Source organism: Rhipicephalus microplus, chromosome X, assembly GCF_043290135.1.
Source record: "Rhipicephalus microplus isolate Deutch F79 chromosome X, USDA_Rmic, whole genome shotgun sequence".
NCBI classification, from domain to species: Eukaryota; Metazoa; Arthropoda; class Arachnida; order Ixodida; family Ixodidae; genus Rhipicephalus; species Rhipicephalus microplus.
In genome coordinates, this window is record NC_134710.1 from 122,462,826 (window position 1) to 122,481,929 (window position 19,104).

Genomic DNA, 19,104 nt, shown 5'->3' on the forward strand with positions numbered 1-19,104 from the left:
CCTTTTCGGAATAATACATCCTCCTAAAAATAAAACTGAATTATTTAATTGCATTGAACTCACCAATATTTTTTGTATACTAGCGGGGAAAGCATATTTTTTTGTGGAATAGTAATACGTATTTGTATTGCACAGCCGTTCCAAGCTAAAACCACCTGATTAGTGTTTTTTTCCTGTTATTTAATTGAATATTTCTTGTACCTTTTGTGAATTTCGTGCAGCTTCTAAACTCATATGTGGGCTCCTAGATTGACAAATCGCTTCTCCTCAGGGTGGACAATGCCATGCTTTCAGCGAAACATATAAACCAGACTATGTGAACGCTTTATTTCGTAAGCAGTCAATGCAGCGAATACCGGTGGAAGCGTTACGTAAACGGCCGCGCGGTGAATTGCGCCGTATCTCGAAGTTGTGAAGCTCACAGTGGTTTGTCACCAGGATAAATCAGCTTATATTGTACAGCCTAATCTGCGCTTGTCTAGAATTTAGGACTAACGGTGCGAAAAACTCTAGGAAATATAAAAAAACATGCATTGCATTTGAAAGAGCAAATTTGTATTTTTTGAATGTGCGTGAAAGTAGCCTGGTCAGCTACTTTATTTGTCTATAAAACGGTCGAGCCCACGGCTCTGCATGCTGGTGCCTTCTGCAGCTGGTACCTCGCCTCAGCTAAAAGCTTTCGTTGATGCTTAAATTATCGCACAATGATCCTAGTATGCGGTATGAACGTGTGTTCAGTACTATTATGACGTTGGTCTATGCATATTTTCGCAAAGAATGGCGGCTGAAGCGGCCGACTGGCCGTTCTATAAAAGCGTGATTCAGACTGGACTATAGATTACCCGCAAACGAATAAAAAGGGCTTTTGCGGAGAGAGCGGCTTTGGCCCATGAGTAGTGCTCATTCGGGAATCGCAAAGAAGCTTGTGCTTGCAAATGCGCTCGGCGGGCGAAATATAATATGCATACTAATTCTAACCGACTACGTAAGCGAAGCTTCAAAGACCCACAACAAGTGCATCCGTTATTATATTAGAGCACATTAAGACGCCTGCTGTACATCCTGCTTTATAAGGCTGCTATGTAATAGAGAAAGCTCATTAACTTAAAGGAAGCGAAAGCAAAATCTTCGGCGTGGTTGAAGCTCTGACAAAATGAGTTTGGGGAACTTTTGTTTCCAATAACATTAAACACTGCGAGCGCATTTTACACTGGATACTTTGAAATATAATTTATATGTTTCTGGTGAAAAAAAAAAAGTACGCATTGCTTTGAGCTGAGCGGTGCTCTGTTTGTCGCGACACTCATTAAGGGAATGAATACATTTATGAAGTTATATTTACCCTCACACTCCTAATTAGGTACTTAAATTACGAATTTAAAGTATGTTTATAATAAAATATTCCGGTAAACTTTTTCAAAAACTCTTCGCCCCGCCGCGGTGGTCTAGTGGCTAAGGTACTCGGCTGCCGACCCGCAGGGCGCGGGTTCGTATCCCGGCTGCGGCGGCTGCATTACCGATGGAGGCCGAAATGTTGTAGGCCCGTGTGCTCAGATTTGGGTGCACGTTAAAGAACCCCAGGTGGTCTAAATTTCCGGAGCCCTCCACTACGGCGTCTCTCATAATCATAGAGTGGTTTTGGGACGTTAAACCCCACATATCAATCAATCAAAAACTCTTCGAATTTCGTGCCTTGAAAAAATCTAAATAAAAGTAAGTCTTCGCTTCGTTACGTATGCGATATTTCCGTGATAAAAAAACAAACCTGGGGCCGAACTTACAAAGCTTTTTCTTCCTAAGTGCATTGTCCGGCCATGTGTCATTGGCCATGTGACAAGGCCTTGTTTGGCCTTCACTCGTATTAAGTGCAGGATGGTGATTGGCTCTTACGAACAGTTATTGGTCATGAAATTATCTGCGTAAAAGAAAAATCAACGCAGTTATGTGTATGGTGAATCTACCTACTACAAGGCCTGGGCAGGTAGTTTGCCACGACAGAATCATTCGCAATCTGGCTTTTGGCACTATAGGTTCGCAAAAGCCATCTTAAGCTAGAAGCAAGTTAACACTTCAACCAATGGTTACGTTAAAAACGATGTGAGGAAGGCTGCCTTCCATTGCGAAACAGCGCTAATAAACGAAGAGGGTCAGAAATGGGGGCCGCCATGTTTAAAGCCGTGACGTCAGGCTATCATGGCACACACACACACACACACACACACACACACACACATATATATATATATATATATATATATATATATATATATATATATATATATATATATATATATATATATATATATATATATATATATATATATATATATATATATATATATTTGTCATGCCAGCATTTCTGTTTTGTTTCTTGGGACGTATCGTGGTATGTTCCCGAAGCATAATAGAGCTGGGGATCTTCCATTCGCGATTAAGAAGAGAGGAGGTTATAATTGCGTAATGTCTCTTCTTCGAATTGAAAACGGTGCTTGCTAGGGTCTTTTACTCTTTTTAACTTGCCTGCTGATTAAACTCTATCGTACTTCCGCGCTGAGGATAAGGTAATGCCAGCAGGTCGCTCGCCTACACCCCTCCTGCGTCGTGGTTCGTGGTGCACATTCTAGAAGAACGTGCATTGAGCGCGCATCCTGATTACAAAAAGTGTGTCGAAGTGGTTTGAGGCTATAGGAGACAAATGGGTAAGTCTCGAATGGTGTATGCATTTGTAGAATATCTATAAACTGTGGAGTTTGCCAAAATGAGTACAATTAGGAAACTTTACATGTTGCGTTTACTTGGCAGTTACACTTATAATAAAATATATGTTACGACACGATGAATATAAGACGGTGTAGCGAGCTGTGTTGGATACCTCCAGGAGCACAGCGTTGATTAACTGGGAATTACTAAGGTGACGATGAATGTAAACAACGTATGATATTTTGCATTTATCTTATTACCAGAGGGAGAGATGATGATGATGATGACGACGACGACGACGATGATGATGATGATGATCAGGGTTGCCGTTGATGGCTACTTTGCACCAAATTGGCTACTTTGCGACCCTGTCTGGCTATGAAAATTTCAGGTTTGCGCCATGTAGACTCCTTGGCTTCACTAAATGTCCATTTTGGTACATTTACTGGCCATTTCTCCATATTATTCGAAGACAAAACAACGAGCAAGTCTTAAGGATAACCACTATTCGCAAGCTTTTCCGTGGCGTTGGCCTATGTGCGCACATGTCCTTTCACCACGAGCAGGCTTGTGGGCATCCAGGAGCCCCAACGAGCATACCTCCGTCTGAGACGACTGAAAGACTCATGCATGTAGGGAAACAGGTGGCTATATAGTTTTATGCTGACGTGCGGTTACAATGCTGAAGCATAGCGCATGCGACAGACATCTGACACAGAATGAAGCTCGACTGTTCATCTTCTATCAAATTTCATTGTTTGAAGCTTTGCTGGTGTTATAATTTTGTACAAATTGCGGTCTACGGCTTCAAGAATAAAACATCTTCAACGTATAATGGTCCTGCTGGTTTGTTGACCCGAAATTACTTTTGCGACATTTTTATCTATTGCAGACAAATTTTATGCAGGCGTACTGAATTTTGTTAAATGATTTGCAACTTACCTGCTGCTTGAAGACCAAGCAACAGGGAAACTTATTCTGCTCGCTATACTCTAGTTTCGCTAATTCAAGATATTATTTACTGCTCAATACTAACAACTCTATACATATTACTACATTTTTCTTTATTTGGCTCTGAATTTGGCACTGAAATGAAATGGAATGGCTATCTTGGCTACTTTTAGAAGAAGTTCTGGCTACTTTTCAAGTCTACCTTACGGCAATACTGATGATGATTCATTTCATCAGACGCATTGCACTCTATGAATGTCGCCCTATACAGCACATAACGTCATACAGGCAATTGGCAACGAGCATGATTATTCGCACGCGAGAATATGTATAATTTGAGAAAAAAGCGAGGTTAAACCAAATAGAATGAAATAGAATCTAGTCCAGCGTTACTGCGTTTAACACAGTTTCTCATTTGCGTGCTCTGCTTTAAAAGGCTTGCGCCATACTTTGCTTGGCAAAAATGAAAAAAATGAACAAAACAAAGTGAGCAGGTATGAAAGGACAAGACGAGAACGCACTTGAGAAGTGCGTGATGATCCCGTCTTTTTTTACGTATGCCAACTCACTCATTCCTCGACATTTGCGCCGCGACATATGCATCCCAGTAAACCGATCGAGGTGATTTACTGAAGCTTGAGCACGTCTAAAGTAAGTTCGGGACGGGAAACCTCTTTTGCACAACAACTGGGACACTTACGTTGTAGTACAAGTCTGGATTGTTCTCATCTAGTTCTAAAGCTCTCTCGTACATAGCTTCTGCTTCCTTTGTCCTGCAAAGAAAACAACAACAACGAAAAAGAGTCAATGAGTTGAGATGCACTCTTGAACAAAGAAAAGCTCCTTACTCGATTTTTCGGCTTACCTGTTCATGCGAAGAAGAAAATCTCCCCTGTTTAAGTAGGCATCAGTGAAGTCTGAGCGGAGGCTGATGGCCTCCTGGTACAGCTGCAAGGAATATCGAATAGTTACTCCAGAGTTGGTGAACTATGCGGGAGTGAGCCAGACGTCTCCAAAGACGCAAACAAAGAATGATACAATCCATGCCATCATCGCTGTACCTTTAATATATATCTTTTGGGTATAGTGATAGCTAGAAATGCTAAATATGCACGCTGCTATAAAAAATTACGGTAAGTAGCAGCTATGAAAAAAGTAAAGTTGCAACTAAAACCACAGAAGGTCAGTATACATTCCAAAATATCGAGCAATAAAGCACTATCTTCCCAGAATCCAACTTTGTTATACGCCAGTGTATTTAATAAAGAAGGTATGCAAATATAGTTTCAGAATGTTATTGCTTGTGGCTCGGGGAAACGTAAAACATAACGTCAGCATGATTAATTTACAAAAAGTCGTCGGTGCCTTTTTTTCTATTAAAAATGAGGGGATGGAAGTTTTAGAATTTAGGGAGGCTTCACGTGCTTTTTGTTTCGCTCGTCCTTACCCTGTCAGCTTCATCCACTCGACTGCTGTTTTGTGCTATTAAGAACGCGAAGTCGAGGTACACTTGGAGATGACTTGATGTGACTCGTACGAGGCTTGAGGATTGGCTTGATTCGGGCTTTGGTAGAAGGCTCAAGGCCTAGAAGAAAGGCGAAGGCAAAGAATCGGCTGAGCACGGAAGAATTGAAGATCGAGTGTACTCAGACGAGTATTAGCACACAACCATCCAGAGGATGGAACACGAAATACCGTGACAGAGAGAGTCAACAGGAGAGTTGGGACAACAATACAGCACAATAATACTTATAAACTTATTAGGGTCTGGGAATCAGGCTCTTGACATGGTTTGATGATTGCGATACAGCGCGAAAAATGAATACACACGAAGAACACTCAGACCAAGCGTAGTAACTTGCGTTTTCATGAACAGGCATACGTGTCTCATCTATGAAACCCTCTTTCCGCAACTAGCATGATTTTGCACTGCCTCCGGGATCAGTCTGCGTTTGACCAAGCAATCATGTTACATATTGACGTCACAGAAACGCCAAAATGGAGTCAAAAATTTGCGACCAGTGACGCCGTGATGACTCGATATGGTGACGTTATCGTATGATTATGATGTTCTGCCGTGGGACGCCGGCGCGAGACGCCGGTAAATTTCGGCCTTTGATGAGAGATATAAAGCTTTCATCTATCTAACTATATATATATATATATATATATATATATATATATATATATATATATATATATATATATATGCGGGGTGGTGCTGCGAAGGAGAGGATGACGACGTGTAACGGCAGCCATCTTGACTGCTGGACTATTTTCTTCTCTAAAGTAGTAAATGCATTCGCAACATTTTGGTGGAGGTGCCGGGTACGACGCATAACAGAACTTCACAGCAGACGTGTTCTCGACTGCCCGACCATGTCAACAGAAATCAATTCTGCTGCTCCTGTTTCAGCCGCGACTCCGGCACAGCCTGTAAAGCCGGTCGTATTGACGCAACCGCGCGACCCTGGCAACTTCTGAGGCACCGACCACGTTCACGTTGACGACTGGATTTCGAAGTTCGAGCGGTTTGAAGCGGTCTACCGGTGGGACCTTACGATGATGCTCGCCGACGTTGGCTTCTATCTCTGCGAACAGAAGGTGCGTGGTTCGAGGTTCATGAAACTGACATAGCCTGCAGCTGGGATGCTTGCAAACAGAAGCTAGGTGATTTATATGATAAAGCCATCGGACGCCAGCAGGCCGCTTATAAAGAACTCTCTTGTCGGGCACAAACTACGACCGAATCCTATGTCACCTACATCCTTGACGTTCTCGCCCTTTGTCATCGTGTCGACCCCAACATGACTGAGGAAGATAAAGTAAGACATTTGCTCAAAGCCATCGCTGATGATGCTTTCAACTTACTTGTGTCCAAGAATTGTTCTACCATTGACAACATTATCAAAGAGTGCCGCCGATTCGAAGAGCTGAAGAGTCACCGAGTCACCAAGAATTTTTCGCGACTTCCGAACACGGCCGCTACTTCATCTTGCGAGGACTTTCAGCCGCCATGCAGTCAACCACCTACCAACGAGAGCGTAGTTTCCATCGTGCGTCGAGAAATCGAAGCAGTGTCTCCACCATCTTTTCTGACCCACCCATCTGATGATCGACTAACGATCTTGTTGATTCAGTAGGTTGTGAGGGAGGAGCTGGCAAACGTCGGACTGCAACCCGTATGTTCGTCGACGGAACCTCGGGTCAGTACCATAACGCCTTCTCCTGCACCGGAAAGATTCCAACGCTATCGTGATCCTGCTCCATGGAGAACGCAGGACGACAGGCCAAACTGTTTTCATTGACATGGTGTAAGACACATCTCCCGCTACTGTCGTTCTCGCACCTATCCACCTCGGTCGTTTTCTGGCTATCGGCGTGACGACAACCACCGGCCCCTGCAGTATGGGGTTCGTGACGATGGACCATACAATGGCGCTCCTGCGACATCAGTCTGCCGTTCCAGCCTTTCGCCGTCCTCGCATGATCGTCGCTTCAGGTCACCTCAGCACCATCGCAGTTCGTCGCCCCGCCCTACTGGACGCCCTTCCTCGGAAAACTGAGCAATTCAGCTCCCGGAGGTGATGCTGCATCGGACTCCCGACCTGAAAATCCTCTGCTGACCCTGACTACGGACCAAAAGCTGCTCCATGTAGAAGTGGATGGCCTTCCTGTTACTGCCCTCATTGACGCCAGCGCACATATTTCAATTCTGAGCTCTGAAGTTCGTGCACAATTAAATGAGGTCCTTACGCCGCCCGAGTTCCTGTTCGTACGTGTCTCTAGTGGAGCGACTCCAGCTGTGCTCAGAATGTGCACCGTACGTGTGAGGTTCGCCGACAGTCAGACGTCAATTCTGTTTCATGTTCTCGCTCATTGTCTTCATGACGTCATCCCAGGACTCGAGTTTTTGTTGGACCACTCCGCTGTAATTGACTGCTCACCCGGCGTCGTGAAACTTGGCTTGCCTGCGGCCCCCAGCACGTCGAAGATGGTCCAGAACAAGCTTTTCTATACCGAGTTTGTTCGCCTCCCACCACAAGCCCCAACTTGTGTCACTGTTGAACCATATCCCAGAGTGCCGGATGGGGATTACGTGGCCTCTTTCTCTCCCGGTGTTTTACTGGCCCACAAAGTTTTCTCTTCATACACTCTTTTAACTGTTACAGCGAACAAGACTTGCCTTCGTCTTCTGAACTTCGAACTCAGCCCTCAAGTCCTACCACAAGGCATCGTTCTCGCCACTCTTTCACCATCGTGTCGCACGAGTGCCAGATCTCACCTGTGTCCCGTGAAGTGGCCGCAGTCATCCCACCAAATGCGCATAGCACCGACGCAGCCACATCTACACAACACAACAACGTAAGCAAGACGATTGCCTCAGACGTGTTGCCGTCTCAGGTCAAAGACCTCAGTGACCAGCTCACGACCTATTCAGACATATTTGACTTTGACGGTAGACCCTCACGTCAAATCTCGCAAGTAAAACACCACATAGATAACGGTGATGCAGCCCCAATTCACTGGCGTACCTATCAAGTGTCACCATCGGAGCGCCAAGTTATTCAACAGGAGGTCAATAAGATGCTCAGAAAAGACATTATAGAGCCCTCTTCAAGTCTGTTAGCATCCCCTGTAGTTTTAGTTAAAAAGAAAACAATACCTGGCGTTTCTGTGTGGACTATCGGCATTTACACAAGGTCACCAAAAAGGATGTCTATCCGCTTCTTCGTATCGATGATGCCCTAAATTGCCTTCATGGTGCAACCTATTTTTCTTCGATAGACTTACGCTCTGGTTACTGGCAAAGCACCGTGGACGACGTCGACCGGGAGAAGACCGCCTTTGTAACCCCTGATGGTCTCTACCAATTCAAGGTAATGTCATTCGGCTTGTGCAATGCGCCAGCCACATTCGAGTGGATGATGGACACGCTTTTGCGCAGCTTTCAATGGTCCATCTGCCTGTGTTATCTGCATGACGTGATTGTGTTTGCCCCAACCTTTCAGTCTCACCTCGAGCGACTCCATTCGAAATACTCCATTCTGTTAGTATTTCGTGAGGCTGGGCTCCAGCTTGATTTTTCGAAATGCCACTTTGAGTATCGCTAAGTTACTATTATAGGACATCTCGTCAACTCATCCGGCATCCGCCCCAATCCCGACTAAGTTAGCACTGTCCTCGATTTTCCCCCGTACTGACTTGTGCCAATGACGTTCGAAGTTTTGTGGGGCTATGCACATATTTCCGTCGATTAGTCAAAAACTTCGCAGAGGCTGCACGCCCCCTCACTGATATTCTGAAGAAAGATGTGCCATTTGAGTGAGGTCCTGATCAAGCCACGGCTTTTTCCGGGCTCATAGCACTTCTGACCACGCCACCGATTCTCGCCCACTTCGACCTATCCGCTCCAACTGAGGTCCGCACTGATTCTAGTGGCCACGGTATTGGCGCGGAGTTAGCCCAGCGTCAATCCGATCATGATCGAGTTCTTGCGTATGCCAGCCGGCTCCTTTCTCCTGCCGAGCGCAATTATTCTATTACTGAGCGTGAGTGCCTGGCGCTTGCAGGGGCAGTTAGTAAATTCCACCCCTATTTATATGGCCGGCGTTTCACTGCTACAACTGACCATCACACTCTATGTATGCTGGCTTTCAGCTCTCAAAGATCCAAGAGGGCGCCTTGCACGTTGGGCTCGGTACCTCAAGGAATTCACATGCACAGTGGTTTACAAGTCCGGCCATTTAGACCAGGACACCGACTGCCTCTCTCGGTACCCCGTTGACGCTCCAGATCTCGTAACGGACAACGCGTCCAACTGTATTTCCTCTCTCTCCGCTTTCGGCAGCATGGGATGTGAACAATGGCGTGACGCGTCCCTACGAGATCTAATCGACCACCTGAACACTGGCTCTACAGACAGTTCGCTTCGAATGTTCGTCGTCATAGACTGCATCCCATACCACCGTAACATGCACCCTGTGGGACAGGAACTACTACTCGAAGTACCCACTCATGTGCGCTCGACCGTACTTCAACAACCACATGATGTACCAATGGCTGGCCTTTGTTACGACTCGCACTGCCGCCGACACTGTTGCGTAGTGCGCCAAGGTCACGGGCCGCCAAGGTTGTTCGGTAGTGTGTTTCTCAGCTCGCGGTTGCTTCTGCGCAGAGCTGATAGACGAGCGGACAAGATGACGATTAGTTAAGGCAAGGTTCATGTACAGGATCGAAATAGAGGCGTTAAAAATTCGGCACTGAGGCCGACAGCATAGGGACTCGAAGTGCCAAGATGGTTTCTCTGTGACGCACACGTCAACTGCTGGTGACGCACCGCTTGGTTGTTTTTATAGGCCCCGGGTGGCCCTTACGTCACCAACGTCCAATCAGAAGCACCGCTGGCCGCGATGTCAGATTCTTCCAGTCAGGAACCGCCACTGGGTTGCACCCATGGACGAGCGATAGCCATCATCGGGCTGCTATCGGTCCCGTGGGTTGAGGGAGCTCGCCGTGCGTTGCATAAGACACTCCGGCGCGTCGGGTTAGATGACGTCGTTGAGATGATGGCGTCATGCGGGCTCGCTCAGTGGCCTTGACACGGATTGCCTTTGCAGAAGCAATGACGTTCGGTGAGGACTCCCAGGCGTAACACCAGCTTGGTGTTGCTAGAACGTACGACCGTGTCGCCGATGCTTTTCTGGCCCGGCCTCTACCGTTTCATACAAAGATATGTTGCTTCTTGCGAGTCGTGCTAACGCCGCAAAAGACCAGCTGTACAACCCGCAGTGCCCCTTCAACCAATCGACATACCTGCCGAGTCTTGCTATCGTGTTGGCCTTGACCTGCTGATCCCTTTCCCTTTTTATACTAACGGTAACAGGCGGGTCGCCGCCGCTACAAATTGTTTGACCCGTTTTGCCATTAGGAGACATCTTCCGAGCAGCTGCGCTACAGACGTTGCTGACTTTTTGATCCAAGACGTCATCTTACATCACGGCGCTCCTCGTCAACTAGTCACCGACCGCGGTCGCTACTTTTTATCTAAAGTAATTGTCGACCTACTTCGTTCTTGTGCAACCAAGCACAAGCTTACGACGGCCTATCATCCTCAAACAAACGGCCTCACAGAACATTTGAATTGTACGCTCACTGACATGCTCGCCATGTACGCGTCGGCTGATCATGGCGACTGGAACATTGCGCTACCCTTTGTCATTTTCGCTTACAATAGCTCACGTCACGACACTACTGGACATTCTCCCTTTTATCTTTTGTATGGAAGACACCCGACATTGCCATTCGACCCGATTATACCCATCCCTGCCGACCTGTCCACAGCATATGCTCGCCGCGCTGTTAGCACAGCCGAGAAGGCCTGTCAGATTTCTCATCGATGCCTTTAAGACTCAGAGCTCCGCCAGAAACATAGCTATGACAGCCACCATCGAAACGTTCACTTTAATCCGGGTGACATCGTTCTTCCGTGCACTCCGTCACGGCATGTTGGCATGGCCGAAAACCTTCTACCCAAGTATTCCGAACCTTACCATGTGCTAGGCCAAGTAACTGATGTTACGTATGATATAACCCCTCTAAACTCTCCGATGTCCTGCACATCTTCCGACATTGTCCACGTCGCTCGCTTGAAGCTCTACCTCTCGGCCAACACTTGCTAACAAGCACCGGGTCGGCGCTTTTGCCGCCGGAGGTCGATGTTGCGAGGTTGCGGCTAGTTGCGGCTATCTCTATGCGAGGTCTATCCTATCTCTATCCCCACCATCTCGCAGGCCCCCCGGACAGCCCGGAGTCTGTCTTCTAGTGAAGCACTTTTTAGGGAGTACTTCACAACTTTATTTGCAGTAGGCGTCCTGGGGGAGCTTTCAACGTGCACGAACGTGCCTTCTCTCACAGTACGGTTCAGGCGTCCACCCAGAAGGCAAGCAAATGATAAGAAGCAAACAGGACCTGATAACGCTATCGCATCCACAGTTAAAGAGTGTTAAGCGTCCCTCGAGAAACATTGAGCACGACGACGCCATCCTGATTAACATAAAGAGATATTCTACAGGACAGCATGCCCACTTGATCAGCAACCACTCGCTTGCCCGAGTTTAGGAAGTGAAACGTTACTGCAACTTTTTCTTAATATTTGCGTATCGAATTGTTTACGCGATAAAAAAATACCAGGTTAACTTCAGCAAGTTACATTACGGGTTTCTTATCTCATTATGCCGCAAAGTGAAATCTTGTAAATAAATATACATAAAGTTTCACAGTTTTACATACCATAAAAATGCAGTCAGATGGTAGGTTTACGTGGTTGTGCTGTGAAAACGAGTGTTTTCCTCGCGCTGCGTGTCTAATTCGTGTCGTGGTGCGGAATTTTTTTGGCTGTGTGTAGAAAGAAAATATTTTGATGTAAGATAATGAATAAAAAGGTGTATGTATCCAGGATTGCGTTTAAGCGTCGAGCTTTAAACGAAAGCTTCGTACTTCGTTAAGGTTGGCTCTAAGGGCGCTAAATTCCAGAGAACAATTGCTTGAGCTGTGAAAGCAACAATTCAGTACTTGCCTTCACAAAAGCGGCTTCAGCTTTTTCGTAGTGGCGCATAGTAGTCAAAAGCCTGCCTAAATTAAGATGTCCTCGGATGTCATCAGGTTCAGCCCTGAAAAAAAAAACCCATCATGCCACATAATATAATTTAAAGAGAAATATTTCAAGACGTGGCGTACAGCTTAAAGTTTAGTCATTTTCACGGCTCCTAGGTTATTACTAGAAGCGTGTTGCCCGACACATTTAATAGGGGAGTGCAAATGAGCAAGTACAATACGCACATTGTTTTGACGAAATGCTACAATTATGGCATCATATATGGTTGCTTTAGCAAGATCCTTATACAACGAAGCACCATATTAGCTTAACTTGAGAGATTAATGCCTCAAAACTATTCATGTATATGACATATGCCACTAATCACAACATACAAACCAAGATAGTGGGATATTAAAGCCAAAAGTGTACTGTATTTGCGTTATAACTATGCTATCTTAATGACAATACTCATGTATAAGCTCACACAATATGCCCTAAAGTATGAGTCTCTTTCACAGGCGCGAGGATATTGCCGTTGCATCATAGCACTACTTTTAGCTTCAAGCTACTTCTTCCACAGAAGCTTCCGCTTCAGCTAGAACTGACCTAATCGACATTTCATATATACGCAACGTATATTAGCGTAGCTCAAGTGCGTGTCTTATTTAATGCGCTTGTAACGCTCTTGAAACGAGAAGAATGTCGAGGCACGTCACTCAGAACGCGTCCGTAGCTGTTTTTTTTTTGTTATTTCGCGACTTCATTCAATTCTATAACAAAGGAGAGCTCGCTGCTTCATAGGCAAAATGTTGGAATGATGAGCAAACCATCACAATAGAAGGATCATCATCAGCCTGACTAACGCCCACTGCACGGTGACGGCTTTTCTTATATTCCTCTAATTAAAGCACACAAGAGCCAATTTACGGCGTCACACATCCATCACGCCAGAGAGAGTGTTTATTGCTCGTTCTCCTTGCAAATCAAATGGACGTGAAATAATGCTGACCACACTTTCTCACTCTCTCCTGTGATAACCCACGTGTAAGATTGCCCGATATCCCATCGCAAAGTAATGCCAGGTATTACTAAAGGGGCTCCGGAACAATTTTTGAGCATGGTCAGAAAACGCTGCCGATCGGTAGTTGAGGCTCTCGAGAACACGCGAGCCAAATATTACAGTCTGGCGCGCGGCCAGGGATCCACAATAAATTTTTAAGATCAGCTAAAAGTGCTTTCTTTTCTGTCGACAAATAACGCTACAAGCTTCAAGACCTCCCTTCACATCCATTGTATCAGCCACTGGCTGATTTGAGCATGGCACGCTCGCTCGTTACAGGGTCCGCCCCGGGAGGCCGTGACTTGTGCACGCGTGCGTGCGCGATCGCACTGAAAAGCGGAGTATTCCAAGAAAAAAGAAAGGTAGTGGCTATGGTGACGGGGCCCGTAAACGCAGTACTATAGTTAAAGTAAGGGGGCCCTTCGGCGTAGTAAATTCGTAATAGTGAGGGGGCCCGTCATAATAGCGATGCAGCTATAGTAACGGGCCACGCCACCGTAAAGCAATGGCTACGGTGAGAGGGCCTAGTGAAATGATGAAAATGAGGGGGCCTGCTGCCGTAAATTCATAGTCATTTTACACGCCACCATGTCGTTGTTCGTATAGTGTAGTGGGTTGATGCGCAGTTAGCGAGCGTGCCACGGGTCGTCAGTTCAAATTCCCGTTTTCTTATTTTTTTACTTCTTGCTTTTTTGGAGGGCAATGTATCAACATTGTCATTACTACTGTGAAGGAGTCGTAATTTGACCTTTTTGCAAGGAAATCCTGTCGCTATTTGGGCCGGTTGTTATACGGCCCTACCGCGTTGATTTTTTGAGGCGCAGGAGGTACATTTTGTTGGTGTGGAACATGATGCGTTGTCCGTGTGCGACTTCAGTTCAAATTGTGCTGACTAACTAATGTTTTTTGCTTTTCTGCTTTCAGTATTGTTTCGAGTAATGTTGTCTATTTTAACGAGAATCGTGCTGGGCAACATATATACAGCGAAGCAATGGAAGGAGCCGCTGGCCAGCGAGTACCTGGACGATCAGCTGATCGAGTCGACGTTTTCGCTAACGGACCCTGCTCGATGATCGGCCACCTTTGGCTGCGTAGCCCTGGTCTGAGCTCCCCTCACCGCGAAATCTACAGCAGTACTGCAAGTATAGTGAGTTTTCACTATACCACTAAAAGCACGTGCACAGACGTACACTAACGCAACGAGGCAATTAATACAACCGTAACGTTGCAATTGTGAAGTGACCCGTTTTAATAACGCTGGCTATAGTGGCAGCCCTCAACATAGAGCTGCTGAATTGTGCTGTTACCAAAATGATTGGGGAAGTTTTATTGTTTTTTTACTGCTGCGTTAGGTGACTGCATTCAAGCTTCCTACGGCTATCTTCCCTCATCGTAGGATATAGCGACGCTGGTAGATGCATGTTCATTCTTGCGTATTCGTTTAATCGACTCGGTCACACCTTGTGGTTTACCCAAGCCCGCAGCCACACCAGCTAGCACTTGTAAATAAAGCAACCAGATGACCGGTACATGCCCACTCATTCGGTGTGCTTGTATTTTAATCGCCGAGAACGACACGGAAGACGTTTCACTTCCGCAGGACGAGCGTCGTCTCAGGATGGCAAGACCGCTACAGAAAGCACACCATTGTGCGAGTATCAACCGTGCCATAGAGAGTTCGAATGCCAATCTACATTTGCATAGCATATAGCCCGTATTCATGGGACGAAAGCGATGTTCACATCCACTTGTTTAAACAAGCTGATTTGATGATATGAATAAGTCTGTGCGTGCGATTTCAGGTGAAGGAGGCCCGATGTCGGAGCTACATGTATTTTAGTCATATGTACTGTGGTTTTGGGACTTAGCAAAACATACTGTCCAACTACACAGCACTTAGGGTTGGAACACATTCTAAGTTGACCTGCACAACGTTTGGCATCGGCCATATGTCTCCTTTACAACGACACGAAAAATACGGGGAATGGTATAATTTGGCAACATTATATTATGCGTAACAAATTATTAGCTGGAGATGCGGTATGAATGCAAAGAGACGCTAACCCCGCTGAGGGTGGTTGTTTATTTATTTATTTTTATTTATTTATTCGAGTACCTACAGCGCCCAGTTTGGGCATTACAGTAGGGGGGAGGAGACATAAAACTTGAAATTGATACAGGGTATGAATACCGATAACAAAACAAGTAAGCATGCTCAGCTTATACAGTGTGTACACATTCTCGGGAACATGAGGCAATCAAGAAAAAGTAAAACACAAACAGAAATACAGACAGAAATTGGCATCTTTCATTTCAACAAAAATTGTGACAGAGCATTTTGAAATGAGGGTGGCGGGGTGGATACAATATATTCTGCTAGGTTGTTCCATTCGTGTGTGGTTTTCGGGAAGAAGGAGTTTTTGTAAGTATTTATGCGACATCGATATTCGCGAACTTTGCGGGTGTGATCTAGGCGAGAGGATACATAAGTGGGATCTTTAATGTACACGTCTTTATTTAAACCAGTGCTACCAATATAAATATTATGAAATAGATTTAATCTTAAGAATTTGTGCCTGTCCTGCAGGAGAGGCCAACCCAAATGTTTACGAATGTACGAAGAGCGGTTAGTGAAATCATAGTTACCAGACACAAAACGCGCTGCTCGTTTCTGAACCCTTTCTAGCGCATTTGTACATATTTTAGTGTCTGGATCCCAAGCCACACAACCGTACTCTAAAATTGAGCGAACGTTAGAAAGATAGAGCGTTTCCTTTAGTTTAGGTGGGGCCTGTTTAAAGTTACGCTTCAGGAAGTTCAATACACGGCTCGCTTTAGCACCGACGTATTCAATGTGGTCGTTCCAGGATAGGTTGCTCGTAAAGAAAATGCCTAGGTACTTATATTTAGACACAACTTCCAAACGATTGTCTCCAAGAAAGTAATTCGTATTTAGAATGTTCTTTTTGTTTGTGAAGCGAACGGTATTACATTTTGAAAAGTTAAGTGTCATGTTCCATGTGGTGCACCATGATAACACAGCATTTAGATCACTTTGTAGTTGAGCAGAATCTTGAGCAGACGTGACGTCACGATATATGCAGCAGTCATCTGCATACATGCGCATGCGGCTGGATACTTGTTGGGTTATATCATTTATAAATATCAAAAAAAGAAGGGGTCCCAGAACAGATCCCTGGGGGACCCCTGATAAGACATCGACTTCAGATGAATTCACTCCCTCGAGAACAACCCGCTGTTTTCTACCAACAAGATACGCTTCAAGCCACTTTAACAAAGAGGGAGGGATATTTAGAGCAGACAGTTTAAGTAATAATAAATTGTGTGATACAGAATCAAAGGCTTTTTGAAAATCTAAAAATACACAGTCCACTTGGCATCCATTGTCGATCGAGGCAGCTATATCATGACTAAATTCAATTAGTTGAGTATCGCAGGTTCAATGTGATCTTAAAGTTAATTCATATGCATACAACGGAATCTGCTCGCACAACGTAGTATCAATTGGCAATCATAGAGTAGAAGTCTCCATTTCACGTGGGATGTAAAATAAGCGTGATAATTATATGCCCGATGAATAAACACGATTGTCATTGACAAACAAGTAACAATACATGAAACAATACCGAGAGCCGAAAATAAAAAAAAAGAGCATGATTCAAACCGAAGTTGGACACCAACGACACGGCGCCACGAAATGCACATGGTAAGCTAACAACCGACACAAAGAGCATCATGATTTTCTTGTAAAAAAGCAAAACTACGACTCCTTCTGAGCAGTAATGTCAATCTTGAAGCATTACTATAAAAAAGAAAAAAGTAAAAAAAATAACAAAACGCGTCTTCGAACTGATACCCTCCGGCACGATTGCTGCTCCAACTGCGCGTCAACCCACTATACGCCACCAGAACAGCGAAGCGGCGGCGTCTAAAATGACTACAAATTTACGGGAACGGGCCCCCTCATTTTTACTTTTTCCCTACGGTGACGGGCCCCGTCACTGTAGTGACGATTGCACAACGCTGATGGGCCCCCTCACTTTAAAAATAGTATTGCGTTGATGGGCCCCGTCACCATAGTCATGACCCCCCCCCAAAAAAAAAAAAAAGAGCGCGCGAGAGAGAGAGAGAGAGAAAGAGAACAATTGTTCAAGGTCACGAGGCGCCCATGACGTACTTTTTTAGCCCGCGCCATATCCCTCCCTGCTCAGCTTTCTGCGTTTTACGCGAGACAAGAGGAGAGAGAATTGCAGCGTGCGACCAATCTTTGTAACTCCACTCGCACTGGACGGATACTTAATTATTTTGCGGCAGTGAACTTGTGAGGCAATAAAATCCTTTACGTAATTAATTTCATGGCTACCTGAAAAGGTTCCGAAGGACCCCTTTAAAATAACTTCCTGCATTGAGAAAACCTGTAAGATACACCCGAAGCAGGGATTCATGCAGCCAAGCAACGCGCTCATATCAAATGAGTTCGCAGAAAAAAGAAAGACCACACGAACGCGATATTTTACAAGATTGCACACGGCGGTGGTTGTTAAAACTCATTCCTTGGTAGCCAATCTTACCTGATAGCCCGAGTAAAGTGAGAGTGCGCTTCTTCGAAAGCTCCGGACGCTTCCAAAACTTGTCCGAGATTGTTCAACATTTTTGCGTTCCTCGGATTCACACGAAGCGCAGACTGGTACAAGGCTTGTTCGGATGACCTTAAATTTAAAAAGAAAGAAAAAAATCGAGCGATACTGTTTTTACAAACACACGCTTCACTCACGCTGACATTAATAAAACACACTTGGTAGGCTCAGAAAAACATCTTTTTGAAAGAACGTACAAACTAAAACAAGCCTGAGTTCAGACATAGCGATGCCACTGCAAGTAATACCCACGCTTATAAAGAGTTTCTACACACGAGAATTCAATTTAAACAGATATATCACAAGTCAAACCGAAAAATAGACATGACTAATCCTTCGGAGGTCTGTTAAGGAATCGCGAAAGGTATCCAAATGGGATCCGAATAAAAATTCGAACACTCCCCCTCCCCCCCCCCCCCAAAATGGGCAAGAAGTTTTGTTAACAATACTTCAAGAAAAAAAATTAACAAAAATATTTAATAATTGAAGACAAACAGCTCACAAACGTTGCGAATCCCCTGACCATCCGTCGACTTCCCATTGAAGCCATAATATCTGGTATAGATGTGTCATTCTACGACACTTTTTTTTTTTTGGGGGGGGGGGGGTGGCTTTAGTGCTAGCATTTAAGCTTTTCCAATTCTTTTAGCTTCAAAGCGTTGCTTAAAAATAAATGCATTATACTGACTTTTCAGATATTATTCTAAGACGCTGTAAACCAAACAGGAAAAAATTATCTGTTTTTCCGTTCATAGAGCAGCGTACAATGCTTTTTTTTCGAGCTCCGGTTGGGAAGGAAAACAGCAGCACGGCGAAAAGAATAATAGAGGCCATATCTGAACTTCGATGAAAGAAGTTGCCTTCTTTGTTACACTTCCTGGCGGAAGTGCTGCCACAAATACAGATTGCGTCACGAGTGAATAAAAAGCAACGGGGCGCAAAAGTAGTCATGGAACCGATGTTGTGTGATCTGAAAAAAATTTTTAGGAAGAGAGAGAAAGAGAGAGAGACAGAGAAAAGGAAAGGTGAACAGTGCATTAAGGACAGGCTGTTTTGTCCTCAAAAAAAAAAAGGGGATATGAAGATACAAAGCAAAATGTGAAGTGTAAGGAGGAAGAAAAAAAATGAGAGAAAAC

The 19,104-nt window shown here is 44.9% G+C and overlaps 1 protein-coding gene across 2 annotated transcripts in view; it reads right to left on the minus strand.

The window, feature by feature from the left end:
• The window catches only part of LOC119176383 (protein O-mannosyl-transferase Tmtc3), a 395,223-nt gene that overhangs the window by 21,662 nt on the left and 354,457 nt on the right, over window positions 1–19,104 (minus strand). For both annotated transcript variants that reach the window (XM_037427640.2, XM_075877560.1), the window contains exons 13-17: window positions 17,903–18,040; window positions 12,230–12,323; window positions 5,099–5,236; window positions 4,517–4,599; window positions 4,352–4,424 (exon numbers count right to left, since the gene is read on the minus strand). In XM_037427640.2, coding sequence (XP_037283537.2) covers window positions 4,352–4,424; window positions 4,517–4,599; window positions 5,099–5,236; window positions 12,230–12,323; window positions 17,903–18,040 — 526 coding nt within the window. The remainder of the gene's footprint in view (window positions 1–4,351; window positions 4,425–4,516; window positions 4,600–5,098; window positions 5,237–12,229; window positions 12,324–17,902; window positions 18,041–19,104) is intronic.